The sequence below is a fragment of the Oxyura jamaicensis genome, chromosome 6 (genome assembly GCF_011077185.1).
Source record: "Oxyura jamaicensis isolate SHBP4307 breed ruddy duck chromosome 6, BPBGC_Ojam_1.0, whole genome shotgun sequence".
NCBI lineage: Eukaryota > Metazoa > Chordata > Aves > Anseriformes > Anatidae > Oxyura > Oxyura jamaicensis.
The window spans coordinates 11,592,423-11,610,393 of record NC_048898.1 but is presented as its reverse complement, the minus strand read 5'-3'; the positions used below and the strand labels follow the sequence as shown (position 1 = coordinate 11,610,393).

The 17,971-nt window shown below is 41.6% G+C and overlaps 1 protein-coding gene across 1 annotated transcript; it reads right to left on the bottom strand.

Moving 5' to 3' along the window:
- Positions 1-4,159: 4,159 nt before the first annotated feature.
- Positions 4,160-9,499, bottom strand: TMEM254 (transmembrane protein 254). The gene is made up of 4 exons (XM_035329795.1): positions 9,322-9,499; positions 9,101-9,204; positions 8,012-8,071; positions 4,160-5,752 (listed from the first exon to the last, which is right to left on the bottom strand). Exons 1-4 carry the CDS (start codon positions 9,424-9,426, stop codon positions 5,632-5,634), a joined length of 390 nt encoding a protein of 129 aa, XP_035185686.1. The 5' UTR covers positions 9,427-9,499; the 3' UTR covers positions 4,160-5,631.
- Positions 9,500-17,971: the final 8,472 nt, after the last annotated feature.

Genomic DNA, 17,971 nt, shown 5'->3' with positions numbered 1-17,971 from the left:
TGCCTTCCTGAGCTGATGCTTTTCCCATCCCTTTGATGCACTTCTGTTGTGTTGGTGGTAAGTAAAGCTGCAGCAAAAAATGTTGGCTGTGGCTGGAAAACTTTCTGATGAAATCTGAATGTTTGAAGTAATTCAGCATGGAGCATACATAAGATCCCTAAGACCATAGTCTCTCTCTCTAAAGAAAGGAAGAGCCTGGCAAGTCGTTAAGGAGCATGGTCAAATCAACCTCACCTGAGTGCATCCACAGAAAGGACATGAGGGGCTTGTCCTGCCTCACGAAGAGGAAGGATTTGTCAGGAAGGGTTTTCAGCTGTGCTGGTGGTGATGGCCAAAATTCTTCTAAATGCAGGTACTCATGTTTGTTTGGTGTTTTTTTTGTGCAACTGTGGACTTTTTAATCTTTCATGCCTCTGAAGCTTGTAGAGGAGAGTGTTGTTTGTTCATGTTTGTTTTCTTCTGATAAGAAGTCTAGAGAGTCTTAAGAAGGAGACTTTAACTTCTGTGGTTTCTGAAGTCAGAAAGCTGGCCTCCCTGCTTTCTCAAGGGGCACTTAAGAGGTTTTTCTTTGAGAGAAGTCTGTAAGTACTCTGATAAATGAGTACATTGAGAATACAGCTGTATCCCTTATACCTCTCCCTTCCTTGTTTCCAGTCATTCAGGTACTGCAGTTGCATGTAGTGTTGTAGGGGCCTTGCAAGGGCTGCATGGTCTCGTAGAGTACAGTGATCGTGCTGTAGTACTGCCTCTCCTCTGAAGAGCAATGGTGAAGGAAATGCTGAGGTTCCCCCTCGCCCCTTTTCTTTAAACAAACTGATTTCTTCAATGTCTTCGTGTTTTCTTCAGCTCAGGATTACAAAACCATGATAATTTTTTGACCTGTTCATGCAGGCATCAGTCTGAATAAACACTTCACTAACAAGATGTATAGGTGTATGGCAATACACCAAAAGTTTTTATTAAGTCCTCAAATGAGCTGAGTCAATAAAAAAAATAAAACACCGGTATGAAAATCTTTTTATTTTATATATGGAGATCACTTGCTGGAAGGCAGGTGGATAAAAATGTACAAGCCTGTATTTAATAAGCAAAAAAAAAAAAAAAAAAAAAAAAAAGGCAAAGGATTTTTGAATTGCTTATACTAGTGTCCTGGTTTCAGTTAGGACAGTTATTTTTCCTCCTAGTAGCTGGTAGGGTGCTATGTTTTGGATTAGGATGAGAAGAGTGCTGATAACATGCTGATGTTTTAATTGCTGGAGAGCAATGCTTACACTATGCCAAGGACTTTTCAGCTCCTCGCTCTGTCCTGCCAGCGGGCAGGCTGGGGGTGCAGCAAAAGCTGGGAGGGGACAAACCCAGAACAGCTGACCCAAACTGGCCAAAGGGGTATTCCATACCATCTGACGTCATGCTAAACAATATATAGGGGTGGCTAACCGGGCTGGGGGGGCCGGCTGCTCAGGGTTGGGCTGGGCATTGGTCAGCGGGTGGTGAGCAATTGCATTGTGCATCACTTGTTTGTACATATTATTATTATTATCATTATTATTTTCTATCTTAATAAACTGCCTTTATCTCAACCCACAGGCTTCACTTTCCCGTTTCTCTCCCCCATCCCAGAGAGGGAGGGGGGAGGGTGAGCGAACGGCTGTGTGGTGTTTAGCTGCCAGCCGGGTTAAACCACAACAACTAGTAAGTAAATAAGTGAGGCTCTTGGCTTCAGTAATGAGTGCTCATTTACAACAGCTATGTAACAAAAAAATGTGAACGGATGTTCCCCTCTCATTATTAAAGCACGAGGTATAAATACAGAAGAAATATGTAATTTGAATTATTTCATTCATGGAAACATTACTACATTAGTTACTTTTTCCTTTGAGAAGGTCATCACAAGCAGCAGGCTGTAGGACTTCTAGGACTTTAACTACAGTGGTCAAACTTACTGCAGACTACAAGAAGGCCATTTGCCCTGCTTTAATTGGACTGTATTGCCATTCAGGAGATGCCCAAAGGCAAATTAAACGTGTTTAATGAACCAACACTTTGGGGATTTCCAAAGGTTGGCCTAGTTGTTTTCTGTTGTGTTCAGAAAAATCTAGGTCAGAATGGAAGAGAGGCCAATGAAGAAAACATACTGTGACTGAGTTTTTTCGTTGTTCCCTTGCAAACTAAGAAAAAGCCCTTATGGTTTTAGAAATAGCACTTGTAAACAAATGGGAAACACCATGCAGGTCAGATAAATACCTTATTTTGGTAAATGCCTGCCAATAATAGGCACAGTTGTCTTGTATTTTCCTGACATCTAGCTTATATTATTAGCATAAAGCATATCTGGTTTTGCATATGGGCTTTCATAGCATATTTTTTTCTTACGGTTTCAATTTGAAATGTATGGTTAAGCTGCATTTATTTATCTTTGTTACTATCAGCTGTCTGGCTGGCAGAAATATGCATTCTGAAAATCTTTTACAGTGTCAGCTTAGCTTTGTTGCTGGCTTACCTTATTATTTTGCAGTGTTCTTTACCAGTGAAAGCCCTTCTGTAAATTCATATGGTTTTATTTTTGGTGAGAAGCAACATTTTTGAAACTTTACAGTGAAGTACTAACGTGTATGCTGGGAGGCTGGCTGGGCTGGGTGTAGACACAGAAGATGGTTTGACATCCAGCCTAGACTTTGAGATGCTGTAAGAACATAAGGACATACTTTTGTTGCTTTCTGTTTTTGTTGTAGAGAGGGTATTTTGACTGCAGTGAAAAGAATTGCTCCAGATAACTAACACTTTATCAGGATAGCGTAGAGAAGTGCTTCTCCCTGGTGTAATCGGTGTTTCCAAAGAGCCCGTTGCTAGCCGTAAATGTCTTACAACTTCAGTGAGCTGGTGACTTCGACTGGTTCTTCTGCAGGCTTTTTCTTAGCAAGTAATTTTGTGAGGTATTATGTTTACCTTGCTGTGCTGTTAGGTTCACTATAAACAAATATTCAGAAATGGGATCTCCAAATGACTTTGAATCTTGCCGTTCTGTGGGTTTCCTTCTTTTCCTCAAAGGTACTTAATGTTAAAAGCCAGTCAGTACTGTTTATCCCATACTTCTCAAATTTTTCAGTTGGTTGTCTCAAGGGTTTCAAAAACATGGAAGGTCAGGCAGTGCTGCTTCTTACAGCTCTGGGCATAAATGCATGCAAAAAAAAAAAAAAAAAAAAAAACACACACCTCAACAGCTGGGAAAACTCAACTGTTGCCAAGCAAGGGCAGGGAAGAGAAAATGCGTGAAAGCAGACATGCAATGTAGTTACACTTCCAAAAAGTCTGAAAAGCAATGCCCAACAACCTCCACACATAGCTGCTAAGGTCTGCCAAGTATATAAATAAAAATGGAGAGTCTTCAAAAATACCTGCTGATGCAATTGTCTTGCTAAAAAACTGTTTTAGCCTGACAATAGCATGGAACTAAGGGCAGTTACCAGTTGACTACCTGCCTTATGTGGCATTGAGAAAGCTTTTACCATTGCCTCTTTAAAAGGAAGCCCTTTTGTTGAGTTGAGTCTAGCAGCCAGCTGCTGAATTCTCTAAGCTATGATTTACCTACAGCCATCCAGAACCCACCTGAAAGCTGTGATGGTTTGCATCACGAGTGGTGTCCCAGCAGACTGGTGCTGGGAGGGGAAAATAGCATAGTCCTTCTTTTACAGCTTTACTGATGAGAAGTGAGTAGTGGTAAACAGAAACGTACAAATTGTTTGGTGAGGATTAGAGAAGTGATCAAGACTTTTTTCTGAACTAGCTTCAATGTTACTGTTTTACCTCTTCCTCTGTACAGGAACATTATCACGATAATGTTGAACCAAACCTTTTATGCCTTCCCGTTCTTAAGAGCTCATTAAGCATTCAATTAGAATTCATCTTCATACACCCAGTAATTATACATCTGCATGTTTTAGTACCATTGAGATTTTTTTTTGGCAGAGAGAAAATGCATCAAATGCACAAATTCTAGACTTCTGTGGGATTTGCTTTGGAAAATGTACAGCCAGCTGTGTGCTAGAAGTATGAATACTGATATTAGTGTAAAGATGACACCTAGATAGGTGAAATGTATTTGGTATGGACATTTATTTCTAGCATAAACTAAAAAACAAACAAACAATCTCTTCAATTTTTTTTTTAACTTTATTCAAGGATCACAGAATAAGAGGAAAGGTTAGATGGTAGAACCAACATAGCTCAGGTTCTTGACATTGCTGTCAATTTCTAACCACTAAACAGAACTTTCTACTCTAAAAACTATTACTGTTATTCCTGGGCCACTGTCCAAAAAAAAGGAAAAAAAAAATCCATGAGTTTTAAACCCATCAGTTCTCCATGCTCTTAGTAGCAGCTGAAAAGCAAAAACTTCCTGTACCTGTATTTAACAAGACTAAGTTTTACAGTATAGTCTGTATGGACTGGACATGGTATATATTTACTTGTTACTGCTTTTCTTTAGAGCAAACCCCACCTTTTCTTGTCCTTTTTTTTTTCCTACAGTGTCACAGACTGTGGTACAACTTCTCCTCACATCATAGTTAATATTATAAATAATTACTTCTAAAAGTGTTAAGACAGGCTAATTCTGGTTAAAATATTGAGAAGTATAAAACAGACAATACGATAAAAGGGCTCACTACCCATACAGGAAGTACTCTGAGGGATGCTTAAGATGGTCTCACAACCAAGATTTCAGTGCATGAGCATCTGGTAAACAGCAGTGGGTGTTTACTCAGTATGCATACTTTTCATTCACCAATCTAGAACATTTTCAGCTAGATTTTGAGATGTTAATTGTTTGTGCTTTTTCTTGGATAATAAATTAGTTCTCAGAAAAGCTACAGGATTCTCTTTATGCTCTATAGAAAGAATAGAGTATACTAGGGAGACTACACTCTATACTACAGTAATCATTAAAATCTTCATTCAAAAGATGAGGTCATGCTGCATGAAATTGAAGGCACATGTATTAAACTAAGTTAAAGTGCTTTATGTATCCCTGCTCGTCACTGTACCTCAACCTGAACTGAGACTTGGTATTTTTAATGTGCCTGCAGCAATAAAGTGGTCTGTCCTTTGTGGAACAAAGCAAGTTAAGAAAACAAAGTACAGAAACCAAGATCTAACAAAAAAAGAAAAAGGTAGTATAAGGTCCTGTGGAGAAAATAGAGGAAAACTTAAATCCTACCACAAAACAGGTGCTAGTTGCCTTGTGGCTGCAAGTAACTGTTCCTGTTGTAGAAGAAATTTCCTCTCCATGAAAAGGTTGTTTATCAACCACTGCTACCAGCTGTCAGGGACTTTTCTTATCAACAATGATCAGACTATACAATCTATGCCAAACATTGCAAAGGAGCAACCTTTGGCTTCTTGCACAGTCAAGTGGATTAAACTTTGGCAGTGCCATGACTGAAGGGCTGAATTTCTGCTGAACTATCCAGAGGGCCCTGTGAAATACAATTTAAGTTTCTTCTTTAATAAGAGGAGAGTTACTTTGGTAGAAGGACATCGCATAACATAGAAGGAACATAAATTAGCTAATTACAGGTTATTTTCTGAAAAATTAGGATGAAGAATGTCGGAGGAGACGCCTTTCACAGTCTTCTAGAAGTGCTTCTTGACTGTAGGTTTGTAAGACACCAGAAGACCAAAAGAAGCATACCCGAATAGAAGTGTCTGAACGAACCAATGAAACTGAACTGCTGGGTCAGTGATGCCTTTAGATCTGTAACATTAACAAAATCATAAAATGTATCAAAAAGCTTAATCTTGCAGGCTACACTTTAATACTTAAAAGGTCAGGTATCCTTGATATGTCAGAATTGATTAGAACATTTGATCTTAGATTAATGTAACTACTGAGAGGTAATTCTTGAGAGACAGTACTAACTGAACACAGTAGTACTTGAGACTTCCCTGGATTTTAGGCTGTCTATAGAACAAATGTTTTCATGGACTTCATGTCTGCAATTTCCTCAGTAATACATGATCTGCAATTTCTGTCTATGGTATGTGAAATGACTTGTTCTATAAGATGAGTTTACATACTTCCAAGAACCAAGAAAATAGACAAGCTTAATACTAATCTACCTTTGCTCTTTACCACAAATCCATATATACCTTCTTGGTGAAGATAGTCTGGGTACTAGCAGGACAAAGTGGCCTGACAATTGTTTAGGTATCGCTACACAATGCAGGATGGCAGAGCACTGTTGCCTGATTTGTGGCTAGAAAAAGGTACAGGAAGATCAAGAGACCTGACTTGATTTGCCATTTAGTTTTAAATTAGCATGTGATTTTTTTCTGTATGTTATGCAAAAAGGTCTAGTAATGCTATAAAGAATGTCTGTAAGCTGACATGTTCAAGTACATGCATTAAGAGTTTGAAGCAACAGTTACAATATCTCTACCAATATTGTCACACTTTTTATCCCTTAAAATTGGATCATGTTGACCTTCCTGAAGACAACTGTCCTTCTTAACCAACAATGTGACACTATCCCCACACCCTACCGTTGTTGGGAAATATTCCTGGATTTACAGAAAATAGAAGTATAAACGTGATAGTCAACAGAACAACTGATTTCACATTTCCAGTAAAGAATTATGTTGAGCATAGGAATACACATTAATTTTAGAAGGGAGCTCCCTCTACTGCTCATTTCTAGAACAGTTCAGCTGTTAATTATATATACAAAGAACAAATTAATGTGTATCAAGTATTGATTAACACAACATTTCTTAATATTCATTCAGAAGTTTTCTTAACAGCTGTGGAAAAACTATTTTTATAATCCCAGCTGCAGTGTTTTCAAATGAGTTCAGAAATTTAAAAACTAGGTCTTAACAATTGTATCTGCTTCTATAAGGCAAGCTCGCCTGAAAAGACCATATGCAGAAATACAGGCCAGAAGCCAAATGGAAGCGCCACTACTGATTAGCAAGTGTATACCTACCTGCTCTCTAGTTCTTCCTCATGCCTCCGTTGTGATGTTCATAAGCAGACATCACCATGTTTTACTTCAGTAAAAAGTATATAGTGTTTGTGACTACTTAGTAATCCAAGTCAATGATTATTGACTTGGATTATTAGATTATTAACTCCTATTTTGTTGAATGTTTTATGCCTTGAGAACCACCTCAGATAGCTTTGATGGAATAAAACCCCTCTGCTTCCATAAGATGTTACCCGAGAAGCTTGTGACAGACAGGGCATTAATTAAATCAAGTAGAAAACCATCTAGTGTTCACGATGGCAAACTGACTTGCCAGCTACTCCATAGAGACACAAGAATCAAAGAAATACTAGCATGAAAAGTAATAACTGAATTCTTCTGAATTATTACAAATGTAAGCCAAATGAATACAAGGATGATTTGTGTGGACTGCATGCCCTTTCCAAACAATTTGTTCTCCTAATCTAAGACTTAGTTGGCATTACTTTTTGAGTCTGGTCAGTGTTTTCCTCCACTTGCATATATAATCAGATCTTGTGTAGTCCCAAACAGAAGTATCCAATTGTATTTTCACAATACAGATGGAATTTATTTAAGCTGGTAATCAACAGCCTCAAAATTTTGAGAACATCTGAATTTAGACATCTATTTATTTTTACCTACTGCTTTCTAAAGTGCTACGTTACCTGGTATCTGAACTAATAATGAAGAATAAGAAAGTGTACTGCCTGTTATATAAAGAATAGTTCTCAAAATAAATAAATACAAAGAATAGTGAGTTCAGAGGCAGGCAGACAAGCTTTGGCAGACCTTGCTGCTGCCAGTTCTGGATGTTGCCACCCCTCATTTTTGCTATCCAGTACAGCAGTAACCTCTTATGGAGGACAGCAAACTATCAGCAGGAATTCTATCAGCATCCTCAGAAATAATATTGCTGCTTGTCACCACCGAAATCAGTCTGTAACCTATGTCACTTGTATCAGAAATCCTTTCCAGAGCATTTAAGGTAAGGGAGGAGACCAACTTACTGGCATAACTTCACACCGTACAAGGCTTCTACTAGGTGAATCAACCAGGATACATAGAACCTGATAAAAAGAAAACATGTTTTATTTTGTTGAAAATTAGGCGGAAGACTAAAGTATCCAAAATCCATTATGCAAGGAATATCAAACTGAACATGGAATTGACTCTACATTTTAAGCTGGAAAGTGAGGTGTTTGTTATCTTAAGGGGAAAAGAAGTATAGTCTTAAAACTACTTGAAGTCCACTGAGAAAGCTGAACTGAAAGTTGCAGAATATACCTGAACCTCCCATTTCAAGCATCCACTGTATGTTTCCAAAACTTTCAGCATGTAAATTTTGCACACTTAACTAAGATTGACTTAAGCACTTGGCTTAACCAATCTGTTTACTTTTAAAAGTTATTTTAGTTAAGTGTTACGGAAGCTTTTGCAGGCATAGCTCTATGAAAACAATTGTGTGTATAGATTCAGAACACACAATGTGACAATCAAACTTGATCTGTAATTTTCTGTATAGAAGCTTTTTAAAAAAGCTATGCAGGATATTCAGTTAGAATCAGTTCAATGCCTATGTGAAAGCCATGATGAAGGCTATCACCTACGTGATGCATGGTAAAATAAGGAAGCCAGTCTGAGGATTCCTTTCACAGGAATTCCACAAGCGAGAGACCTGGTTACAGGAAAGTGTATTCCAGCTCTTGTTGAATAAGGTAAGAAAAGGTGTTTTGTAACCGAGCAAAGCTCAGCACTCAGCAGTTGCTTCAGCAGACTATTTCTCACATGGACAGGATAAGTTAGTAGCAGGATAGAAAATAATGTCTGCAGGAGCAGTATCTTCCTTCTTTCCCTTTTCACTATAACAACACCGATGCCAAACTGCAGGCTGAGTTTTTAGGCTTTCAACCAGGTCGTAGCCTCTCTGGTCTTCTACATGCTTAGCACCCCCCTCCCGAGCTGTAATGAGCTTGCAGGCAGACCTCTTTACATGTAATTAACAGCCGGGTTACAGGAAAGCTTGTTAACGCAGACTAAGCACGGCAGTCAGAGGCAACAAGCGAGATACAAAGAAGTCAGAGCCAGATGTGACTTACCCGTAACACACCCATGTGTGGTAGTGCTCTGCGATGTGGTGAAGGAAGCTGCCAAAGATTCCCAAATAGCTATAAGGTATGGTTGAGGGTGAAAGCGTTACCCACTGGAAAAAGAAAAAAAAAAGGAAGGTTAGCTCGCCGAAACTGACCCTTTCACGTTGGAATTAGCCTTCTTGTCCCCCTCGGCCCGCCCCGCTCCCTCGCCGCGGCGCCCGCCTTACGCCCAGCAGGATCATGCCGAAGGCGATGGCGATCATCCAGAGGAGCCGGGACCGCTGGAAGTGGCAGCTGCCGTCCTGCACCCGCTCCGCGCCCGCCGCCGCCATCCCGTCGTCCTGCGCCCGGCCGCGGGCCGCCGCCGCCGCTAAGGCGCTGCTCGGGGGGGCGGGGCCGGGCGGGGCAGGGCCGTCACCGCGCCCGGCCCCCCGCACGTAATGGCGGCCGCGACGCGCCTCAGGCCGGGCCCGAGCAGCGAGCGCCTCCCGGCGGCGATCCCCGGGGCCGCGGCTGAGGGGGCGGCGGGAAGGCGGCCGCCCGCCGCTCCTCCCTGACGGGACGGGGGCGGAGCCCGGCTCCGGAGCTCAGTTCCGGAGCTCGGCCCTGCTGAGCGGAGCGCAGGCACGGCGTGCCTGCTGGGGGCGTTTTGTTTCCGAGATCCCGCTGCCTCCAGGGATTGTTAGTCCTCGCCGTTTCTGAGGTGCTTTTAGGATGCGCCTAACGACTGGTACCGGGGAGGCCTTTCTCAGAGTCTAGCTGCAAAGCTTGGTCATGTTTTCACAAAGTGTTTGGATTTATGCCTTAATAACTAGACACCTTTGTGGTTTCAATGCCAGAAAATTAGTCAGTAATTACATTTATTCGCAACTATAATCTGAATTAAACGTATAGTTGCCAGTGAAGTATTGAAAAATGCTGGACTAACTTACTTTGTCCAGGTTATAGGAAATAAAAACTATTTCTTCATGCTTTACTTCAGCAACCTTAACCTGTGAGAATTCTTCAGTTTTGTCGTTCGTTCTTCTGATCACAGAGTGACTGCGTTAAGGTCTGGCAGCTCCCCACAGCACACCGCACACCAAGATGTCACCAAGGCCTAGCACAGGCAGGCAGCTCCGTCAGCTCTGGCCAGGCCGCATTTAGATTTTTATAGTCTGAACCACCTATCTCTGTGTGACAGGATTCAAACAGCTTGGTGTTCTTTCTAAGGCCTTTCCTGTGCTAGGGGACATAGGGATATTGGTGGCTAACAATCAGCACGGCTGCCGCCACGGTGACAGGGCTCTGTAGGCATTTGAGGATGAGCTAGTCTGGCTTTACCCTGCGCCAGGCTACACAGATTGCTCATTGAGCCTATTTTTATACCAGCCAAAGCCATAGAAAACTGAAGGAAAGCATAATCTTAAAAACAGGTTAGAAAGAAAAAAAATGCATACCCCCTCATATTTGCATGCAAACACTTTTCTTTCACTTGCCCCAATTGATTTAGATTCAAACTCAGGCTGGTAATTAAAGCCACAAGTATTCTTGAATCTAAGACAAAATAGGTGTTCACTATGAGATCAACAGGTGTGGTGACTAACGGTGCCCTAACATGAAAATGATGGTCCTGTATGATCCTCCCAGAGATCTCAAAGACAAATAAAATTAAAGGAAAAAAAAAAAAGGGGGGGGGGGGGGGAAGGCGAAGAAAAGGCTTTTTCATTGAAAATGTGTCTGTATAGGGTCCTGAGGTCTCCACAGTGACTACGTATGTAAACTGAGATGGGTTAGTCCTGCTGAAAACAATAAAAGGGACTACTGCATTCTAATCCCTGAAGCATACCTGTCCCATTTCATACATAGTTTATAGCGCTGTATCACTCTAGTAGATTTTCAAGTAATAAAGTTCTTGTTGTATCTAATACTGTAGAAAACTCATTCCCCCTTCAGTTTAGAAACATTTGCTATCTCTAACTTAGAGATATTGACTATCTCACTTTCATCGGGAAGTACAAAGGGTATTTGCCAGGTAGTCTGCCTCTTTTGTTTTGTGTTCTTGGTAGATGCCGGAGACTAGATAGAGACATGTTAGCTCTTCTGTGGCTTTTAAAATTCTTAAAAAAAAAAAAAAAAAAAAAAAAAAAGGAAGAAGAAAAAAAAGTGGTGGTGGTTACTCTAATCCAGACTAACCTTTATTGCATGAGTCATCCTACTGGAGTCAGTGATGTGACTGTGTAAACAGCAACTTTTTGGATACAGAATGATTAAGGGATTGGGATCTTTTTAGGAAATTACTTGGGAACGAACTGCAGCCAATTTTAAACTGGATTTGTGGCTGGTTTAAAAGAGATGAGATGCAGTCAGTGAAAGTTACCTAAGGAGATGGAATTATCAATAAAATATTTTTAAATCAGGGTTAAATAACACAATGCTGTAATGAATCTACTGCAAGAAATGTCTGATTGCTAATTTAACTAGTTAACGTACACCTTCATTCCTCTGTCATTTTAAATTTAAAATTAATTAAATTTAAGTTAAAATTATTTCTTTTTCTCTTTGAGATTTAAAATTGGACAAGCTAAGGAAGTCTATGGTCTTTACAGCCTTATAGTTTTGCAGCTAATGGTCAAAACTTTTAGCAGATTTGTGTACTTCAAGGAGTGATGAGAAGTACATAAGAGGAAGCAGTGGGGTACAATTAATTCTGACTTGGAAGTAAATAAACCTTCACACATCTCTTTGATCTGTCCTTCTCATAGGTAAATGGATTCCATGGGTGCTTGATAAAACTAGTTTTCTTCTATCATGTGAATATACTCTGGAGCATAACGTAAGTCTTGGAAATTGCTGGCTATAAAGGCCCCAGCTACATCTCCAGTCTTTGCAAAGATTAAGAACTAAGTATTTATTTTAAGCTATAAATGTAGGACTTTCTCAGGGATTTTATTATAGATTCAGTTTGTGCATTATAGAGATCAATTTATGTCAAGTTGTGTGTGCCTATCCTAACACTGTGCTTTTTGTTATTGAAAAGGAACAGACCTCTATATTGTAATGCACTGCAGCCAACACTCCACTGTTAATAAGCTCTTCTAAATAGCAAAAACTCACCAGTTTGAAGTCCAGGTTGCAAGCAGGGCTTCAGTTTTCATTGCAGGCGTGCATTTTATAGATGTGTAGTTGGCTTTACTGATGTCTGTTGGAAGTCAGTAACTTTAGTCCTACTAAGATATTATGCACACATCTCTGATGGTTTTCTTTCATGTGTGACATAGCTTAAAAAAGTGAAATACTAACAAGTGACATCCATTTGAAATCTCAGTTTATAAGTTTGGAATTGTGCTACAAGATGGGTTTCTTTTAGGATGGACTTATGCTATGGGTATTTGTCAGGGTTTTTATAAGGTATATGAACAAAAAAGTATTTTATGCCATTTGGGGAGACTTCAATAATATTGAACCTACCTTACCAGGATAAATTAAACATGACCTGGCTGCTTTGTTCATATTGGTTATGTTGGAAAAACCTGAGTAGTTGAAACTATTCTAAAACTGTGTTACAGGGAGATAAGGGGGGCATGACTGCATACCATCATCAGGCAGCATTATGCTCTGAGTGATTAAAACAGGCTGAAGGAGCAAGTCTCCAACAAGCCATCAGCATTTGGATGCCTTGTTCTGTCCCTTAACCGCTTGATGACAGTGTTTGGGTCTTTTAATACATAGTATTTGGTATCTGGTATCGCTTCTGGTTTCTTTCAGAGAGAATTCCTAACATTTTATTATTTCTGCTTTCTACTTTGAAAGCCACAGCCTTAGGTTGCCAAGTTCTTCACGTGCATGGTAGTAAGCACAGGCACGCAGTGTTGGGAAAAGAGAAGGTTTCCAATTAGTGCTCTACTCGAGGGTCTGTTGGGACCAGCTAATGCATTTTTAATGTATTTCTCAGTTAACGAAAATGTCATGTCAATAGACACAGTTTTCTAGCTTTGGGTAGGTTTCTTTTTTTTGGGGGGGGGGGGGGCGGGGGGGAGAGGGTTGAAATAGGAATCTTGTGAGGGAAAACTGGCTGCAGAACAAAAAAGCCAGCACAGATCTGGCAAAGAAACTGAGTCACTAGCAGATGGGTGAGATGGGTGGGAAGCGCACCTCAGTACAACGACATGGGCGGGGACACTACCTGGGAGATGAGAAGGAGCAGGACTGACAAGGGAGCTTAGACCGATAGGTCTTTGAACAGGGAGGAGAGGACTCCAGACAACTTGTCTCCAGTCCCAGCAGACTAGCCTTGAGGCCACATTCACTCGTCTTTAGGTGACTAGTTACTGTAATCAATCTTGGCAGACTATGATGTTGGGATTTGTAGTATTTCTATAGTATCACATGGGTGTGTTTGTATTGCGCCAACACACACACACATGCACAAAAGATGTAGTCCCTGTCCTAAATGTCTGCAGTTCAGAGGTCTGACCCTCCGAGGTGCCAAGAGTCCCCAGGTGGTTCTGGCGCTGCTCAGTCCTAGGGCATCTGCAGACAGGAGGCTGGCAGAGTCCTCACAAAGGGGAGGGAGACGGGGAAGGAGACGGTAGGGAGTACGAGGGACAGGATTACAATAAGGTAATGCACACTGTGAACATGACCCTATTGGGCTTAAAATACTGCTGCACTTAAACTAAATGGTACTTATCTCAGGGGTTTGGGCAAGCAAGGGCCTGCCAGACCAAACTACACATGGGAGTGCTCCAAGCCTGGATTTTGGGAGGATATTTTGTACAGAGTTTTCTGATGTTTCTTGAAGCAGGAGTTTAGTGAATGCATTTGCAACTGCACAGGTTACTGCACAGCTTTTCTACTCAGACTTCAAAGGGGTATGAGAATTGTGATCTATGCATTGGGCTTTGTACATCTGGGAATCCAGCAGCCCATTCCTGCTTGGCTCTGCTGATTTGCCCTTCCCTGTGGTCATCCTAACACTGTGCAGGCTCAGGCTCTGCCTGCCCAAACTGCAAATCACTGTTCTGCATGGCTGTGTGAGATGGGCCTGGCCCACAGAAGAGCCTTCCCTCCACCAAAGCAGGAGACACCGCATTTCATGGGAGTGGGAGCACTAATCACTGCCTTCCCAGCAAATCTTACGTACATCTCCTGGCATTTTTCTTCCATGGTTCACAAGAAAAATTAACAATGTTGGGCACCACTGGACTACCATTTAATATAAGGCACAAAGCCTACAAATGTTGTGGCTTCGATTTTACATGGGGTTTTATTTCCTTTAAAAGTTAAGGCAGTCTTCTCTTTGAAAGAAGTGACAACTTTTTGCAGGATTGTCACAGGACTCAAGAACTCAACAGTAGGGAGCATAATGACGGTACAGCTAAGGAACAATTTTCAGATCCAGACTACAGATGATCATTACTACTCAGAAATGAGATCTTGGAGTTTGGTTGGATGGTAAAAAAATAAAATAATATTAGGAGTTGTTAGGAAAACAGTGAAGAAAAAAAAAAAATCCTTGAAAACATGATAATACTTCAAACAACATGATTATATACATCTTAAATGTTGGAAGTCATTCAAGTCTTCCTGTTACAGGAAAAATACAGTACCACTGGAAAAAGTTCTCAAAGGGGAACAGGAATGACCAAAGGCATGGGGCACAGGGTGAATAACTGTGGATTAGCTACAGCGAGTGGGATTCTTCAGTCTGGAAATGAGGTTGCTGAAGGAAGTAATAGGGTTTGATGAAATAGCAGGCAGCATGAACCACTGGAAGCAGCACAGGGCTTTCCAAGTTCTGGTGTGGGAGGCAGCAAGCACCATATTATTCTAGCAGGCAACACATTGAGAACAAATAGAAGTGTTATTTCATAGATCATGTAGATAAGCTGTGGAAGTCTTAGTGAGAGGATGCTACAGATGCTAAAATTTTACATAGATTCAAAAAAAGACTGTTTCAATCCACAAAATAGAAGCACATTTTGTTTTCTGTGTACTTAGAAACTGATCCACCTTAGGAAGTCCCTGGTTTGCACATGACAGTGAGTACTGGGTAAACGTGCTGTTACGTAGCTGACTGACCTGGCTATATGTACACACAGTCCCTATACAGGGAGCATTTTTGGCTGTTTCTGGAGAGTTAAGTGTCAGGTTAGACAGACATTTGGTCTTAGTGAGTAGGGCCCCTTTTGAATGTCTACCCCAGATTTCAGGTAACTACAATCCACGCTATGAACTTCTAAGGGTTATATGTAAGAAAAACTGAAGTCTAAGATTATTCAGAAGTTACATGAAGCTGGCCTAATGATTTTTTGCCTCAAAATCTGTCAAGTTTAACGGGTATTGCAGCAGACCAAGACTGCTTTGCCTTAACAGTTCATGTTGTTCTCAGCAATATTGTTTCCCTTCACGATAGCTGTTAGAAACAACATTCATTTCAGGCAGGAAGAGAGGTCAGAATAATGCTCCGTCACGAGAAAAACGTTTGCTGTAGGGAAACACTCAGTGGTCTGGTGACAGCTCTCTCCACAGCTGGTTCTGAACTGGGCAATGAACGCTCTTGCAAAGGAAGGATTATCCGAAATTTCACCTCTCTTTGCTCAAGGTGCAAGATGTGTCTCCATCCGGCTTGCCTTAACACGTCACGGACGTGTGTGTGTCTGGCACGACACTTTCAGAATTACTGAATTACCTTCAGAACAAGACGTGCCCCTGTAAGCGCTCCTTACCCTGCAGAGCAGGTGAGAGCACGAGCATCGCTTGGCTGCTCGTGGTCTTTGGAGGGCTCCTGGGCACATTGGGCTATGACAGCACTGAACGTGGGGGGAGATGTTTGTCGTGTTGGGGCTGAATTCCACAGTTTTACATTTGAACATGAAATCTCTGCTATTCTCCAGGGTTGCTTTGTAGCGTTTTTATTTCAGTGATGTAAGGGCTGTCTTTTACTGCCAAGCCCATAATTAAAGCAGTGTTGACTGGTAAGTAATGGGCTGCGAAATGTGTACCAGGAGATAATTAAAGATGCACTCTAGATAAGCGAGGCATGAACATCCCTTTTATGAGGTGTTAATGTCTGAAGACCAACTAGTGAAATTGATCTTGCCTCCTTCAGGATGAAAGTTCTTCTTAAATATCAATAGCATGGTACTGCCCTAGAAAATGTTTGATGTAGGGATTTGTAGGGGTCTGTGTCCAAAGACTCCCCAGGCAGGCGCCAGGCGGCAGGGCCCGTGCTGCACTGGGTACTTTGGCATCGCATTCATGCTGGCACGATTCTGGGGCCTCCTTCGCAGCTCCTAACACTGGGGCTGCTTGGGGAGGAGAGAGGAGAGGAGCTCCTGGTGCCCTGATCTATGCTAGGATTGATACAAACCTTTTTCTTACATATATATATATATATATATATATATATATTTGCAGGGGGCAACATTTTTGGTACATTCCATTTTGAATCCTCTGTAGCTGCAGTTATACCATAACTCTGACGTAAAGGGGCAGAGGACACGGTGGGTTTCCACATTTGGACCCTACTGAAATCTGCAGCGAAGTTCTGTGGGCATTGGTCGGAGACTGAAGACAACCTACGATCTGAATATGATCTGAAGAGATACAGTTTTTGTTAAGCAGACTGCTTTCTGTATTCCTGCATCTTACTCCACACTTCTCCTGTTCCTCTCTTTCACTTCTCTTGCCATTTATTTTATAGTCCTTTGTGAATGAATACAATTACAGGAGGGGAAAGAAAAAAAGAAAAAAAAAAAAAAAAGGCATTTCCCCTTGGCATGGTTTATAGAAGAGATGGGGAGGCTCATAAGCAGTTGTTTTGATTATGACAGACATGCAACAGCCAAGGGAACGTGGTCAGCAAGGGCTGGTCGGTGCCTGGATCGCGGCATGGCCAAGCTGTCACTCCAGCAGAAATTAGCTTTTAGACCAAGTCTGTGTGCTAGAGCAGAAGAGGGGGAAGAGGAGGGGGAGGCCAAGATTGCCATCTTGTTTCCTGGAATCTCACTTAAAAACAAACTCACAATCTAAGTCTCTATCAATTAGCATTGCAAAGAAAATCTCTGAAAATGAAGGGTGTAAAGAGGCTGCCTGGCAGAGTGCCTGGAACAATAACTCCGGGAAGTGTGAACTGCTCTCTCCATAGCCAGGGGATGTTAACAAAAGCCCGGTCTGTTTGACCTAGCTTGCAGCGATGGACACTCGCTGTTAGCAAGTAGTGCAAGTCGCTGCAAGCCCCAGCGGTTCTCCTCCGCTGACTCCTCCTTATCTCTTCCCTGCTGTCTGTCTGTAAGGGGTGCGTGTGTGTGTGCTGGGGGGGATCACCTCTCTTTTCCAGACCAATGTTGCAGGCTGCCTGCAGGGTCGGCTTTCTGTTGTCCTTATCCTCATGAGATGTTGTTTTCAAACTTTTTCTGCCAGAAGAATTGGAAAGCCAGAAAGGGAAAATGTTTTATTTATTTATTTATTTATTTATTTATTTATTTATTTATTTCCCTTGCCTTCTCCATGGCATCATTTTCACTGTGGCCAGACTGAATGAGTTAGCTCTCTTTGTACCTGGCAAATGACCCAGTACCATTCCCTGATCTGATTCATCATGCAGCCCACGGAGAGATGAATGTAGAGAGATGGAAGGGTCATATGCAATTCCATGCTTCCCTGGGCAAGTTTAAAGCAGGGCTCCCCAACTCTATTTTTCTCTCTGCACCTGTGCATCCCCCTCCCTTTTTGGTGCCTGAATTAAGCTGGCCAAGAACTAACCTGGCCAAAAAAAGTGACCAGTTTTTGGATGGAGAAGCTCTGTGAGTTGGTGCACTTTCTAGTCAAGCACGCAGTGGAGCTGGCATGTGCAGGACTCTGTGTGAAGCTGGGGGGGGGGGGGGGGGGGGG